Source organism: Mastacembelus armatus, chromosome 5, assembly GCF_900324485.2.
Source record: "Mastacembelus armatus chromosome 5, fMasArm1.2, whole genome shotgun sequence".
NCBI classification, from domain to species: Eukaryota; Metazoa; Chordata; class Actinopteri; order Synbranchiformes; family Mastacembelidae; genus Mastacembelus; species Mastacembelus armatus.
This window is the reverse complement of record NC_046637.1, coordinates 4,499,478-4,515,662: the sequence shown is the minus strand read 5'-3', so window position 1 is coordinate 4,515,662 and position 16,185 is coordinate 4,499,478. Positions and strand designations below refer to the sequence as shown.

At 40.3% G+C, this 16,185-nt stretch overlaps 2 protein-coding genes across 5 annotated transcripts in view; one reads left to right on the top strand and one right to left on the bottom strand.

Annotated features, from left to right (window-relative positions):
• Nucleotides 1-2,029, top strand: part of cenpp (centromere protein P) — a 75,329-nt gene extending 73,300 nt beyond the window's left edge. For all 4 annotated transcript variants that reach the window (XM_026306604.2, XM_026306607.1, XM_026306605.1 and 1 more), the window contains exons 7-9: nucleotides 813-892; nucleotides 1,283-1,374; nucleotides 1,881-2,029. In XM_026306604.2, coding sequence (XP_026162389.1) covers nucleotides 813-892; nucleotides 1,283-1,374; nucleotides 1,881-2,002 — 294 coding nt within the window. In that variant the 3' untranslated portion in view covers nucleotides 2,003-2,029. The remainder of the gene's footprint in view (nucleotides 1-812; nucleotides 893-1,282; nucleotides 1,375-1,880) is intronic.
• A 119-nt stretch (nucleotides 2,030-2,148) lies between these two features.
• ippk (inositol 1,3,4,5,6-pentakisphosphate 2-kinase) lies at nucleotides 2,149-15,035 on the bottom strand. Its single transcript, XM_026306602.1, has 14 exons — nucleotides 14,847-15,035; nucleotides 13,609-13,668; nucleotides 12,079-12,174; nucleotides 10,514-10,580; nucleotides 10,033-10,151; nucleotides 9,779-9,868; nucleotides 8,237-8,295; nucleotides 7,494-7,566; nucleotides 6,519-6,671; nucleotides 5,905-6,019; nucleotides 5,602-5,737; nucleotides 5,413-5,515; nucleotides 4,886-4,977; nucleotides 2,149-3,960 (listed from the first exon to the last, which is right to left on the bottom strand). The coding sequence occupies exons 1-14, from the start codon at nucleotides 14,925-14,927 to the stop codon at nucleotides 3,711-3,713; spliced, it is 1,494 nt and encodes a 497-aa protein (XP_026162387.1). The 5' UTR covers nucleotides 14,928-15,035; the 3' UTR covers nucleotides 2,149-3,710.
• Nucleotides 15,036-16,185: the final 1,150 nt, after the last annotated feature.

The window sequence follows — 16,185 nt, the reverse complement described above, 5'->3', positions numbered from 1 at the left end:
CCAGACTAGTCTCTGAATAAGTACATTTGTTCATTTGAGACTTTTTGTTGTTTGTTATAATAAATGGACATGAACTGTGGTCACAAACACCATTTACTGTGACATCTGACTCTTCACAGTAAAAACAGAGGAAAGTAGATACTGATCTGGACCCGTTTAGGGAGTAGAGATCTGGTTTTGATTACAGACACCACACGGCTGCAGATTCCTCTCAGTTGAGTCACCTGGACACACCCCTCACCTGCTGGACACACGTCTGAATGAAGAAAACAGGAGGACACTGCCTGAGGCTGTGGGAGTGTGTCAGTGTGTGCTCAATCAGTGAAATAAGTCAGATTTACAGTCTGAGCTGATCATCAAAGTCATGTGCGTAAACTCAATGTCCCTGACCACGAATGAAGCATCTCCTTCAGATGGTTGTTGTGGGTCAAAACAAGACATGTCACTGGAACCGAAGCAGCTTTTCATTAGTCAGTGTTTCATCTGTGAAACAACAAAGTGACCTCACACTCAAAATATTGACTTCTCTGGTTTCCAAATGACTCTATTTATTTATTTTAATTATTGAGATTTAATGTGTCTCTACAAAGCTCTCCTTGTACAAACTTGTGTATTTTGTTTTATGAATGAGGCCCAGTGTCCAGGTCATGAAACAAATGTTGTAGCGCCCCCTGCAGGCCAGCTGATACAGCTTGGAAAATTCTCTTAAATCACATTTTTTCCACAGATTTCTTCTGACTAAAGACTCCATATCCCAGACCCACTCTGAATGAGGAACATTTCTGAACTCTTGTTTGTTTGTGTTTCTGCAGGAGAAGTATCCAGCTGTCGTCTCTCTACCTGGAGGCTGCAAGTCAGAGATCATGACCCTCAATCACCCCAAGCTTCCTGGGTAAATAACCTGTTGTGTTTATGTAATGTGACTCAATTACACTTTAATTCAAGGGGAGGGGGGGGGGATTCAGGATCTGTTTATTCCTTTCATCAAAAAAATAAAATAACTGTGCTGGGACGTAATATAGAACCAGGTTAGGGGGAAGATGAGACCATATAACCCCCATGCAGAAAACCTCCCCAGTTGTTAATCACTGAGGTTTTATCCATAGTTATAGTCCTATCTCCAATCTGTAGTTGTTTTTTATTCTACTTTATTCATTCATAGTGTCTTAAGTTTTAATTGACCTTTTTTCATTTGATTTTTGTGATTTGTGTAAAGTAGCTGCTGTATCACTGCAGTTTCACACCAAAAGGATCTTGTTGTCCCATCTGTTTTTGTCTGTAGCTGCAGCCTGTTTGTTCATTGGTCAGTTGAGGTTTCCAAAGAAGGTGTAGTCACACCCAACATCGACCTGCTGACAAAGATCCCTGAAAGAGGTGAGATGTTCACCTGATTCTAAAACACAGTAACACTGCAGACTGCTACACAAACACTGTTTACTTGACCTGCAGGTTTGGACACTGGAGAAAAAAACAAATATTAATATTTAATAATAAATATTTAAATATACATTTTAAAGACTTTCAAGAATAATTATGTAATAGAAGACTAAAAGGCTATACATTTCAATGTATTTCATCCAATAATCTACATCTAAAGTTCCATTTAGTTTTGCTAGAGAGCCAATACAATTATATTAATAAAGTTAATATATAACAGTAGTACAACTATAACAGAGACACAATTGATCCAGACAGAAACCAGCAGGTGAAAGGTCTGAAGTGTTGAGTTGAAACAGAGACGGAACCTTTAAATCAGACTGAGCTCTGAATTTCTACTGAGAAAAAGGAAAAACATGAGCTTTATTTAATGGGACTGTCATTTACTGATTTACTCCAGAAGAAACAATGATCTGACTTTGGTTTGTCTCTCATCTCTGCAGCACAGCAACTGTTTCCCTTCCAGGCTGTAGGAGGCACTGCTGAGTCCTTTCACAGCCTGCTAAGGATTCTGGGACCTGAAGCTGCTTTGGAGTCTGTCATCAGGGCGGTCAGCCTCACATAAGACACACAGCCTGCGCCTTAACTACCGGACGGTTGGTGCAAAAACACAAATTACCAGATTATGAGGATAAGGACTTTTATTTTAGGATCTTTTTAGATATGTGGAAATCAAACAAGACACACAGATCAGCGAGCAGACGACAACAGTTTAGTCCTAGAAATCTTTATTCAGTAGAAAGAGCATGACTGACGGTTGTAACAGCAGAGCTCATGGGTCCAAATCTACAAAAATAAATAATTTAAATACAAAATGCCAGACAGCAGTCGCCTCTGTATTTTCAAATAGTTTCCTTCTCTCACGCAGTTATTAGAAGTCTGTAGGTACTACAGTGCTGTGCCGACGCTCAGGCAGCTGGTGGAGGCAACTGACCAATCAGACGCCAGCACACCTGTCAGAGCTTTGTCTCCATGTGACGACTGAGGTCTGAATAAAGTTTGTTTTCTCCTGATTACAGAAAAGTTGCTCTGTAATCTTCAACATAAACAAAAGATAATTAGTTTGCAGTTTGTCAGCTTCACTTTTCTCTGGCCCGTTTGTGCCCGTTCTGCTTCTTAGTGTCGTCATTACATTAAATCCCTGATGATCTTTCTGAATTAACAAAACTTATTAAACTCAGCTGCTTCTTCCAGCTGCTGTCACTCATACACATCTGCCATGTTGGCTTCACCGTTCCTCTGTGGCTGTAGCCTTGGTGACTTCACTATGGTGATACTTCAGAAGACAACCTGGACAGACTGGCTGACCCCACCAGAGGCTCCACCTACATTTAGGCAACAGTCCAGCAACCTGTTTTTCTCTCAATCACATCTATCACCCCCCCCCCCATCAGCAGCGTTGCCATGGACAACAAGAAGGGTTAGACAGTTACTGCAACAACCACATCAGGTCAGTGAGGAGGTTAACAACTTATAGCAACAGTCCATCATCCATGTGAACACTGCAAAAGGTTTTTCTGCTGTAATCAACCCTCCATTCCATACTGGCCACACAGATCTGTTCCTAAAGTCAGAGTAATGAGTTTATATGGAGTGAATGTGAAGCTGCAGCTGTGTGTTCAGATGAAGTGGATATTTTCCAGTTTCACACCCACTACTGTGTTACTGCACCTGCACCACAGCAAGGAAGCGAGAAAATGTTTTTAGTAAAAAGGACATAACTCCAGCAGACATCCACTCGATTTTTCTAACTGCTGTAGCCTCATCAACTTCAGGACCACTGTGGCTTTTCTCCCACGGTATTTAAAGTGCATAATGAAGGGACTTCTGGATGGCCAGAATGAACAGGTGATTACAGCAAGAAGAACCTGTTGCAGTCACACACATGGACACCTGACTTTTTAATCCTAACTTCACCACAGAAAAGACCCTGTGAGGAAGTTTTCTAATAAGAATTGGGATACAGAGCGGTGATGCTGGGGTTCACCTCCTGACTACAGTGAGAAATTGAGCCATGACAATGACACAAAAGCTCTAGAATCAGTAACAGAAATGACTGAAGTTTTTTTTAAAAGTCTGCTGATTGGTGATTTTCGCGAGAGCTCATGCTTGCTGAGCGACAGCAGCTAACACCTGTCAACATGAGCTGAGAAAGTGCTGCAGTGGAGTCTCACTGGAGTGATTCTAGACGTCTGCATCAACCTGGCGTCTGTCTGAGGCATCAGTCGGCCCTTATTCTCAGGGATCAGGGCTGCTCGGCTCTGACGGGGTGTTCACACAGGGTGGAAGAGCAGCGTGCGGTCATCTCTCTCTGCAGGTGTGAAGATGCCTGAGAGTGGTGACAGAGAGCCCTTTGGCAAAGTACCACCAGTCCTCAGGTAGCAGGAGACAATCTTCTGATCCAGGCGCAGCTGCCGGGGGATACTGTCAAACGGCTTTGGGTCCAGATCCAAGATGGAGACTGAGTACGACAAAGCAGGAGTTCTGGAGATGAAGTCCCTCAGCCGCCTCTGACTGGAAAGACTGAAGGAGAGAAGAGGACGGTGATTAATCAACAGGATGAAGAGGGTCTCACTGTAAACATGCTTAGTTGAAGTCTACCTCCACCTGCTGGACTCCATCAGGTACTACACACTGAATCGTGAACCCTGTACATACTCTCACCACCTTCAGTTACCTACAATTACATATTTTTAGCTTCTCACATGTAAGATTTACTTTGTCTGATGTGATTGTAGTAAACTTACAAGTGGTTAACGGACAAAAATAATCCGATAAACAATTAATAGAGAAAATCTTCAACCAGAATGATCCTTGGTTGCAGCCCAAATCCAAATTCCTTGACCCAAAAAGCTGTGTTCTTCACAGGACTTAGGACCAGACTAAGACCACCCTTCCTCCTTAAAAAAAAAATATATTAACAATTAAGGAATCCCCCCATAAACGTAGGAGTTGACCCACACAAACAATTATTCATTCACTTTTTATTTAACAGTAATTCATGATATAATTACACATATTCCCTTTGAAATCTCTGGTTTATGTTTGGTAATCCTAAATAATTGACAGTTACAAGAACCAAGTGTGTGAATGTGTGAGTTAATGTTATTACTGTGTTATGAATAAATACAAACACTTCATTTCAACTGATAGAGCAGCTTCAAAGGTACCTATGGAGATTTAGACCCCTATCAGAACTATAGAGCAGTGTTTTTAAGCAGGTGTTTGTCTCTTGTATGCACAGGTAACATGTACCAACAAAGAAAAGAAAGAAAGAAATGGTGTGAACAATGTAGGTGTCAAATTCTACCAAAAATGTCTTTGCAAATGTTTTTCACTGAGGGTTTGTCAGGCCTTGAGGGAGAAACTCAATCAGGTCACCTGAGTAAACATCTCTTACACAAGTTAATCGGGTTAATTTGATGTTCTGCCGCAAACAAACTCTTACCCTTCATCATCTTCCTCTTCCTCACTGCTGGGCACCAGTGCGACCATGATGGAGCAGTCCTTTGCCGTCATGGCGACACGGTACTGATGCACCTGAAGTCAAAACACACCACAGTTAGATGAGTATGAACACCTGGGCATTGACAGCATAGTCATCACATACATTCAGCTGTCAGTTTATTAGGTACCCTAAGCTAAAACTAACCCAGCAGGCCTGTGATCATACTCCCTCATGATGTTCGGTTCATGTTCAAACTGCTTCAGAGCTGTTGATCTGACTGGATGATCATGTTGGAGGATGTAGTTTGTGCTGCTGTTCAATTGCATTTTACACAGAGGTGTTTCTCCTATTTAGCTTAGTCTCATTGTTCCAGAACTGCAGGGCACATTCATTTTAGCTGGGTGTACCTAATCAACTGGCAACTCGATGTATTTCACTTCACCACACTCTTCCCCATTTAGTGTTTAAATGCTGACAGAGGAGCAGTAGATACTGGGAGAAAGGGGAAGTTCTGAGACCAGTCTAACCTTGGCAACAGCGTACTCCACAGAGCCGTCGTCCTCAGCTGGACACTTCTGCAGCTTCCCCAGGAAGACCTCGTTGTAAGGACCGTCTATCTGAAGACGAGTTCTGACACAGACAGGAAGAACCCTTGTCAAGTGACCAATAAATGGGATTAATCCCAGTTTTCCTCTGGTACTTAGTAACTGTATTACCTCTCCTTGGGGAAGTCCTGCAGGTGTTGCTCCACTCTGCGGTACAGTGGGTACAGTCCTTCGATGTCCAGTGTGTCCAGCATTTGAGTCTGAAGGATCCTGAACAAAACACTGTCGCTGGGTAAACCCTGAGAGCCTGCGCACACAGTAACAGGTGTTCAGAGAAGCTGTGTTTTCTGTTCGCATCAATCTCAGTTTCAGCGCAGAAATGTTTCACTTTGCACCAAAACCAAGCCCAAACATTATTGTTTTGTGTGGTTTACAGTTGTGAGCTCCAGACAAAACAAGGCATCATGTGCTGACCGTGGTGAATCCTCTCCCTGTGAAACACACTCGCTTCACAGAAGCTCCGTCCTTCTCCTTGTCTCTCTGTCACCACCCCTCCATCTCCTCCGCTCAGCAGGGCATTCACCAGGACCTACACGCGCACACACACAGGTTTCTTTGTGAAGCTTGGCCTCACTGTGTCTTGTTCATGCACTGAAGTCTGTGAATGTGTTCTCTGCAGCCAGTGTATGTTTCTTAATGTCAGTGACATGACTTTCAGGGGTAGAGCCCATTCAGTTTGATTCTTCAGGGTTAATTTCCAGTCAGTGCTGCATAAAGTACATCTTAGAATTTATATGTTCTTAGAACTTATATTTCTTTCAACAAGTAAGCAGCACTCAAACTCTAATGTAACAGGCACATTATCGTCTGATTAGTTTGAGCACAGACAGGACAGAAACTGAATCCCGAAGTGCTGTCAGATCACAACTCTTTCACATCACATCTGTAAAGTTTCTTCAAACTGAAACTAGAGTTCGGTCTATTTTTGGTGTTTGGATTTAGTTTACTGCCAAACTCTATATACTGTCACACTAATACATGTTGGTGTGTATATACACTGTGTGTTTCTGTGTGTTGGGTGGTTATACCTGGATGAAGTCGTTCAGGGCAGCTTTGCTGGTCATGTGACCGTTGATTCTGTTGTTTCCATATAGAAAGTACGGTCTGAGATGATGCAGCAGAGAGTTCAGGTCCAACGAGTCGTCACCACCCTCCTTACTGCTGTAAATACACTGACCGCCCTGAGAACGAACGAACACACACACACACGAACACACACGAACACGAACACACACACACACACAGAGAGAGTATAGCCGCTCAATGTCAGTATCTTAAAACCATTTTTGGGGCAATTTGAAACATCTGATTGCAACTTGAGTTTACGTTTGTCCTGGTCTCAGGTCCAACTCCCCACCTGTAGCTGTGTATGCTGAGCTCAGTCATTCATATAAACACTTCTCATACATTTTCCATATGACATCTCAGAAACTTCATCAGCAACATGTGAGCGGACTGGAGTGCCAAATCATTCTATTATTCTATTTATTTATTATTTCTGAAGCAAAAATCACCAATTACTACACTGATTATCAGTATTTAAAAACTACTGCTGAACTATTTAGAGCTCCTAATGTGTTCATGTGCATTCAAGGTAAATGATGGGGACAAAATCCAGACATCATTTTGTGCAAAAATGTGTTACGTTGATTTGATTGCAACTAATCGTATCTTTGTTAAAGCCTTTTAGTTCCACTTAAATCCTTCCACATTAACCTGCAGCAAACAGTAACACAAAGAGGGGGTTTTGCACTGAGGTAAAAATAAGTTTCTTGTTTTGACAAACTAAGATAGGTAGAGCTTTGTAATCATATTTGCACAAAACAAAGTGGATTTTCTTCCCCATCACTTTTACAGTCAGTATAGACAGGAGGAAACACTGGAGTAAACAACCTTTAATGCTGTATTCAGATTACATCAAGTTAAATCTCAGTTTCAGTGTATAGGTGAGCACCTGATTATTATTTTAAGACTAGAAAGGTGTAACTGTGGCTGCGTCTCACCTTGAAGATTTTGAAGTTGTTCTGAGGTTCTTCTATCAGGTGCCTGATGGCAAAGTGCATTCTCTGTCTGTTCCTGAACAACAGGAGAGAAACCACAGATCATGTTGTGTTTTATTATCAAGAAAGTGCACTGTTGATGTATTTGACTGCAATAAACTGAAACCATGCTGACAAATTAGCACTGATGACCTCATTTCTGCTCTTTATGTAATTTAACCTCGCATGTCTGAGGAGTCATCCTCTGTAATGTGAGTTACTGTGGTACTTCTTAAGGAATGTACCAGTGAATCAGGAGCAGCTACAACTTAGGTTTGCAAATATTTGCATGTTTATAAGCTGGATAATATCTGCAATATCAACCAAGGAAATGTCAATCTAATGTGATATGTCATTGTGGTGTGTATGTGACAAGCAGTATTTGTTTCTAACTTGAAAATGTATGGTTAAACATTGAACAGGCTGACCTTATAAACAATGCTTATTAAATATTATATAAACACAATACTATGGATTATTGTGTTTCTAATGATGCATTCAAAGGACAAACCCCAGTGAAAACAGCCACGTGCACTTTAGCCCACTGATCCTAATTACCAGGTAAGAAGACTAGTGGAATCACCTAGTTTGTTGCTTTGTTTTTTCACATTTTGTCTGAATGTTTATGTAAAAACACTGTAAATGTTCATGTGTGTTCACTTGTAGCTGCAGATATGTTGGTGGTAACAGCAGAGTAGTGATCTCACCCTGAGAACAGGTCTAGAGGACAGTACAGGCTGCGTCTCTTCCACTTCCCATTGGCCACCTGGGAAAAAGACAAAAGACTGAAAGAACAGCAGAAACTGGAAAAATACACTTTTGTTCTGTGTTTGCATTGAGGTTTGGTGTTGTCTTGTAGTTGTAATCTTCTGTGGTTGTTCTGTTCTTCAGTTATTCTGTGGTGGTGATCATGGTTTTTTTTTTTACCTCATCCTAATGTGTTTTAATACTTTTATTAAGTATTTATATTTGATTTATTTGAATACTGTGTCTCTAACACATCTATACATGTGAACATGCCATACTTGATCCAAATACTCAAGGTTATGGTCAGAAACCTTGAAATTAGAAAGCTTAAATTCTTGATATGACATGAATGATTGTTTAACTGGGAGACTCCTGAACTTTGAGTTGAGATGATCAGTTAAAGAGAATTTGATTATTGATTAAGATGATAAACATGGTTGGCAATTCGCTCCAGAGGAATTTGTTACATTTCTTCCATTTCTCTTTTCATCCTTATCAAAGTGAATGAATTCATTTTATTCAACACAAAGCAAACCACCGATAGCCAACCTGCCTGTCGACCCACTTCCTGCTTGTGCGCACACTGCCCTTGCATTCATTGCTTGAGCCAGAAGTCTCCCTTAAGGCTTTGCAGGCAGATGTGATACTCCTGTTTTTATAGCTACAGCTAGTGAGCTGTGGCAGAGAAGGTTCAAGCAGCTTTTGTTCACAAACAGAAGACTGTATTGAAGAAAGCTCCAACTAAAAAGAAGCCAGAGGCTGCAAAAACTAAAAACAGGAGTAATAATAGTCAGGCAGAGCGTGTTGCTTTGTTCTGGACGGGTAGAGAGAAGTCAGAATGAAAGAGTGGAATTTCTTCAGTGTCTATTTTCAAAACTTCCTCTTACTGTTTTTTTTTTTTCAGGTTCACCTACCGTACCTTTAGTCAGAGACAGCTGATGTCTGTTAGCACCGGCTAAAAAAAGCAGCTGCTATTTGAGTGGTTTGGAAACTGCTCTTTGCAAATGAGAAAGAGGAAGGGGAGATAACAGCTGTAGAATCTGAGCTAAAGGAGACAACACTAACAAGATCCAGGAAAAAAAAAAAAAGTTATAGTTATGATCAATCAAAAGATGCCTTGATCAGCTCCACCACCTACACTCAGGATAGTTTGAGTATTTCTGTAGTGCACTGTAGTTAAGTTCTGTAGTTTTACTGTAGTATTTGCTCTGCAGCTCTACTATTGTTGTACTGAAGTCACACTGTAGTTAGACTACTCATCTGTATTTGTACTGTACTCTGATTTGTGATGTAGTTACGCTCCTGTACAGCAGCTGGTCTAAACATTTCATTAATATTGTAGTCATTGTAGTCATAGGTGTATATATTCTATATAGCACTGGTTTTGTGTTTGGCTGGAGCTGTAATAGCTGTACTCTGTATTTGCTCTGCAATGTACTGTAGTCATGCTATAGTTGTGCTGTGTCTTCATACTGTAGTTTGGTTGCTGTGGCTGTAGTTACCTTGTAGTGTTGGTGCATGCAGAAGCGGCACACTTTGGTCTTGATGTCTTTGCTGACATGTTTGGGTGACGGCAGGAAGCCACATTTTGGCTGAAACGACAACATGCACAAACACCAGCTGAGTAAGACACAGTCACACTTGTGATTTCTGGTTTTAGCTCAGTATTTCTGTGGGACAGTGATGCCATTCAAAGGCAGAGATTTCTGCAGCTGCTTCTCAGAGGTCATTTAGAAACAGAGCCATGAGTGTGTACCTTGATCTCAACGCATAGTGGAGGAGTGTGTGTCGGCTGGTGGATGGCCGGAGACGTCAGGTTGGGCAGACAGAGAGCACATCCACTGTAGATGTCCATCACCTTATCACAGCGCCATGCTGATACACAAATACAGGCAGACACAGGTGGTCAGGTCACTCCTCGTACCATAACCAACTCTTTTGGATGGATGTTTTCTGAGCTGCTGCAAATTGACTACTGAAGTTAAATAAAAATCGCCACTGACGCCTCCACATCTATTTAAGATTTCACATAATAAGAATAGTTTGGTGATTATCAGCTATAGGCTGATTTTGTGACCTTCAGACAAACCTCTGTCCTGTGTTTGCTAAGTAAGCTGAAGTCTCATATTTACTGCACAGATATAAGAGGTTATCAGTGTTCTCTGAAACAAACACAAGACTAAATGTTGAAGAGATTTGAGTCCCTTAGAAACGATTAACAAACACTTCAGTTTTACCTGGTCTGTGATGTTGAACTTTGATCGACAGCTGTCGTACAAACTCTAGCGGCAGTTTGACCACTTCCTGCAGTGAAAATAAAGTCACTTTAGTTTGTTAAGAGAGCATGTTCATACATCTCTGAAGCTGCAGAGCCTTTGATTCTGTTCTCTGTTGTATACTAAGCACTGAAACACTGAAGGTCATATAAATCTGCATATTGTACAGTCATTAACCTCAGGCTAAATGAAATGACTGCTTTAAAATAATGAAACTATTGTCAAGTCTACACTGATCAGAGCACATGTTGGGACCCTGGGAGGGTTTTGTTAGTGACCTACATTTTGACACATAAATTCAGAGTTTGGATCTCCGTGTAAAATTAGACACCGTGTGACCAGTACAGTGTCGTTCACGTGCCAAAACCCTCCAGACTTCAACACTGCTAATCACGGTTTCTGCTAGAAAACCATCTGATTTAACATCCAGCACTGAAGGGAGTTTGTTTCCTCTTTGGACCGTTGCTAATGTAGAAATGTGACAACCAGCCACTCCACATTTTTTAACAGTGGGGGTGAGTTCAGCCCACAGTTTCACTAATAGAAGCCAAATGTCACCAGCACATTTACTCAGGTACTGTACTTGAGTCCAAATTTGAGGTATTGGTATTTACATGAGCATTTCTATTGTCTGCTACTTCACTACACTTAAGAAGTAAATCTGTACTTTTTACTGAGCTACATTCATCTGATAACTTGTTTCTTGTCAAAATCAGAGTAATAAAAGAGAATACAGTATAATAAGAAATGCACAAACTACCCAGCAGTATATAAAGTACTTCACATAAGTACATACGGTAGTTATCTGAAATACTTTACATACAGTAGTTAACATTAGTTCCACCTTTACCAGGTGTGACATTAGAGTGATGAACACATTAATGCATAATTATGAGAACTTTTGGTACTTCAGTTGGATGCTAATCATGTATGTAAAAATTCAGATGTAATAAAGGCATTTTTACATTATTTCTATTTTTACTTAAGTAAAGGACCTCAGTACTTTGCCCACCGGCTGTCATACAGATGTTCATCCTGATCAAAGCTCAGTTAAAAACTGTCAAGGATGGTGAGTCCTAATGAGTTGACCTACATCAGATTGGTGCTTGTGTATATGTCAGTTGTAAAAAGATGAGGCCTTCTGTTCGGTTTTCTTGAGCAGTATTAGGAAATAATTTTAGATTTAGTTTTAGATTTTGACCTGGTCACACTAGATTGAATTTGTAATGACATTTTTGTTCTGGCATCTGTGTGTTTATTACTTCTTGTTTTTTTTGTTTTTATTTTTTTCTTGCTTAAAGGGGAAGTCCACTGATTTTACACAAAGTCTGGTTACAGCTGAAAGGGAGAAACCAGTGCAGGTGTGAAACACTGAAAAAGGCATTTGTAATTCAAATGATGAGCTGAGGAGTTAGAAGAAGTGGTGAACACAGCAGACCTCTGTAACCTGCTCCTTATCTCTGAGACTAGCAGATTCAGGCTACATTAGCAGCTACTAGCATTGGAGTGGAGACAAGAGCGTTTACCCCGCTGTGGATGAACTTCTCTCCCAGAAGGCTGCTCATCACGTTGGAGCTGAAGTCAACAATGTTCTGAATCTGCCTGAAGGCCTGCTCTGCTGTCTGGGGGTCAAACAAACACAGGCAGCCAGGTAAACACACAAGTACTGCAGGTTACATCTTGTTCTAAGACTTGACATCAGTGCTGACTGAGCAGCAGATTTATTTGTCCTGTCTAAGCTCACAAAGGCACTATGTCAATTTCCAGTAAAGGAGAACCAGTTTCACAAAATCAGTCCCCATCAACCGTCGTCTCCCACTGTGGAAAAAGAACGGTGACATGACTGTACAGGGTGTTCTAAATAAAATAGAACATGAACATACAGGAAAATGTAACGAAAATCTGAATTTCAAGCTGGTTCATAGTGTTGGGTTCTGTTTTTGATATGGCCCCTAGTTGACAAGGATGTTTTAAACTCTGATGTCTTTATCTCTCCTTACTTTTTTTTTTACTGCCAAACTGTGATTTCAAACTGCACTCTGGGACCAGTGCTAATAAAATACACTTGCTGCCAGTATCCACATTAAACTTAAACCCATATATTCTGTCCACTGTGGATCCTGTGGAAACGGTTTCCTCAGCTGTTTCTTTCAAGCTTCAATCTGTCAGCCTGAACAAAAACCAGGAATTACCATAGCAACCAGACTCAGTTGCCAGTTTATTAGGTACACAAAGCTAAAACTAAATCCCACCTTCCTTGTAATAATGTTCAGTTTTAGAGATGTGCTGAACACAAACACCTGTGTGTTTAATGTAGTACCACAGACTGCAGCCCCCTAAATGATGATACAGATGAATACAGTGAACTCTGACATTTCTATTGAAATGACTGAGGGTTTAGATATAAGCCATGACAGATAGAAAAACATAGTGAAGTGTTGCGTGTGTCCAACTGTGAACATTTGTCAAATGTTTTTAACTGTTATCTTTGGGATGAGACAATGTTTCTGACCTGGATTTGTTGAAATGCGAAAAAAAAAAAATTTCTCTCAGCCATAGATTAACGATGGTTGTCTTCACTCAGATGTGTCTCACTGGGTGTAGCGAAGAGAAAACCAGTTTAACAGTATCACCTGAGAAAACACCATGTGCAACCTAGTGGCTGTTATTTACAGGTTCTCTTTGGTGGTTAAGTGTTGGTATTTTATTGCATAAACTCACAAATAAATCCCTGTGTGAATGTTACATGACGACAAAGCCACAGTTATCTCTTTATTGTGAATGTAGCCTGAGCTCTGTGGCTGCTGTAAGCTGCTGGCACACAGTAGTATCACCACCTGCCTTTAGTCAATCATTTTAAATCAGAATCAGACTGGAACTGTCTGTCAAATCTTTACCTTTAAACTCAGGACATAATATATGTTAAAAGATTCCTACAACTTAAAATAAAAACAAAAAAACAATTGCCATCAAAATGTTTTTATAGAGAATAAATTTTGAACCAGGCACATCCAAACAACCAAACACATCTGAGACACACAGAGACTCGTCTTTACCTGCGGTGGGTTTTCAGAGTCCTCCGCTGGATACTTGAGCAGGCGAAGAACTCTGGAAAGCTGCAAGGACAGACAAGAAGGAAGGACAGGACAGAGTTGGCTAATGGGCAGCCTCCATACATTTGCATCAGACAGAACATGCAAACACAATGGATACAATGACAACCATGTCGTTGCAAAGCATGTCAGACGAGATCTTGTATCTAGCACCTAAAGGTGTACGTGTCTGGTGTATCTCAACTTTTAAATACTTCAGACATCATTTAACACTTACTCTGTTCCTCTCATTTGAACTCTCTACAAAGACATGGAACAACATGATTATTCCATTTATAAATCAACACCAAGCCATCACTAGCAATTATTTACATTATTGATCACTCGGCCAGTTCTTTTCTCTTGTAACTAAATGTAATACAGTGGATTAATATCTAATATATTCATTTTCAGTCAAACAGGACAAAGAAAAAAAGCCTCTGTCATTCCAGAAAAAGTTTGGAAAATTGACTAAAATCACTAACAAATAAAATAATGCAGATTCATTTACTTTTAACTACTGAGTCAATTAATTGATTGAGGCTTTTGAGCACACCAATTAGTAGTGCCCAATCCTAGAAAACAAATGGCATGACAGTGGAAACAATGAATATTCCAAGAAAGTCCGGCAGTTCCTGCTCTGATGACGACTCTGCCGATATGATGTCACGACCTCTTAACTCAGTAATTGCTCAATAACAACAGGAGGAGACCAGTCCTGTGAAGGACACTTGGTCATTCATACACTGAGGGGAGTGGGTGCGTGAACGCACCACCCTGCCGGCTAAAGTAACACCACTAAGGGCTAAATTAGCTCTGAACAGCCCGTTAGGGTTTCACATTTTATGCTTCAACACAGCGCAGTCAGACTCTAACTGCCTGTACACATATTTAGATGTGATTTCTAATCACTTGTGGGGTTTTTTCCGTCGTTGTTTCTGTCTAACAACGTTTTTTTTCAGTGGACTAGCGTTAGCAAGCCGGCTAAGCTAGCCCGCACTAGCTAATAGTAACGGTTGTTGATATTTCACGTTTCAACACAATTTTCGGAGATTTACTGCAAAGTTTCCACCGACAGCAGCACAGAGCTGAAGCTCATTTAACGTCAGAAAGGTGTGAAGGGTTGGCGGGTGTCCTCCTGAAGCCGAAGCTGAATTTACACTCCTTAAAAACTGCGTTAGCTTCGCGTTTAGCCGACTCACCAGGACGTGTGAGACCACCAGACTCTTGTTTCCTTCTCCATGATACTTCCAGTCGTTTTCGTCCATTTTGTCCAGTTCCATCACACCACCGACGACAAACCGGGCTCCTGTTAACGGCCTCACGGTAACAGACAACACGGCAACGCTGCCTGCTCCCAGTTTTTCTGTAGTACAAGAACTGATTCTACTGCTGCCCGGCCCCGGAAGACCGCGTTCTACCAAAATATTTTCAAAATTTCAAAACAATGTAACAAGTAAAGTCGTAATTTAACAAAAGATATTGATATATGAATAATACTGATTTAGAAAGTAGTGTAACTATTAAGAAAATATATCAATTATATTTTACAGGGAAAGTATTAATGATTGTAATAAGGTAATACGTATTACAAAGCTTAAAATTAACTGTGTAATATTTGTTTCTCTTCTTTTTTTTTCCAGTGATTGATCGGCATCAAGTTAACCGAGTCACCACTTATATCTGGTAAGGACACCAATATTTTATGTCTACTTATTGTTCAAAGCAGCAGTTGTAGGTTTGTCGCTTTTATTTTGTAATATTTTCCGGTTGACATTCCGGTTTGGCTGGTTCTGATTAATAGGTTGATGAGCCAATCATGTCATCGCTGTCCATCGTAGTCCCGCCTACTATGTTGTGATTGGTCAGAACAGTCGCTCATGTGAGTGATGACCAATAATTCCACGTATGAGAAAACCCCAGAAACGTCGTGACACAGGTACAATATTTAGTGTTCAAATAGTAGTGGAAAAATACGTATAATTACTGAAGTAATGTGAGTTACTTTACCTGAATACTTCATTTTGTTGTGCTACCACTGATTATATTTCAATACATTTATTTAACAGCTAACTGGTTCCTTTAAAAATTAGGATTTTAGTTATAAAAATATGATCTTATAAAACCTGACCATGTAACCACCAAACAGTATATAAAATGCTTCAAAATGGTTCTACCATGGACAGTACTACCATACTACCTTTATTACTGTATCAGAACTGATAATCTGACATAAGTAATGACATAAACTCAAAGAGGTGACATCTGATTATATGCACATTTACTTTTACTTTATAACTACGTTTTGTTGATAATATTTGTAAACTCTTATTTAGGGGTGCATTATAAATGTAGGGTCTATACATGAGTATTTTTATACTGCAGTATTGTTACTTTTACTTCAGTGTCTGAACAATTCCTTCTTTCAAGAGAAGGCTCTTTATAGAAACTATGTTGTACTTGTTTTACTCTGCATAGTACACCCTTCACTAATCAAGCTAAGAAAATAGATGATAAAAATCAGTAAGTTTGTTACAAACT

Excerpts from the sequence above, each read along its gene's own strand:
- ippk (XM_026306602.1), bottom strand. The coding sequence starts at position 14,927 with ATGGAACTGGACAAAATGGACGAAAACGACTGGAAGTATCATGGAGAA. Across the intron at positions 7,567-8,236 it reads CCTCTAGACCTGTTCTCAGG|GAACAGACAGAGAATGCACT; the intron begins GTGAGATCACTA and ends CCTGTTGTTCAG. Across the intron at positions 5,516-5,601 it reads CAGGACTTCCCCAAGGAGAG|AACTCGTCTTCAGATAGACG; the intron begins GTAATACAGTTA and ends TGTCTGTGTCAG.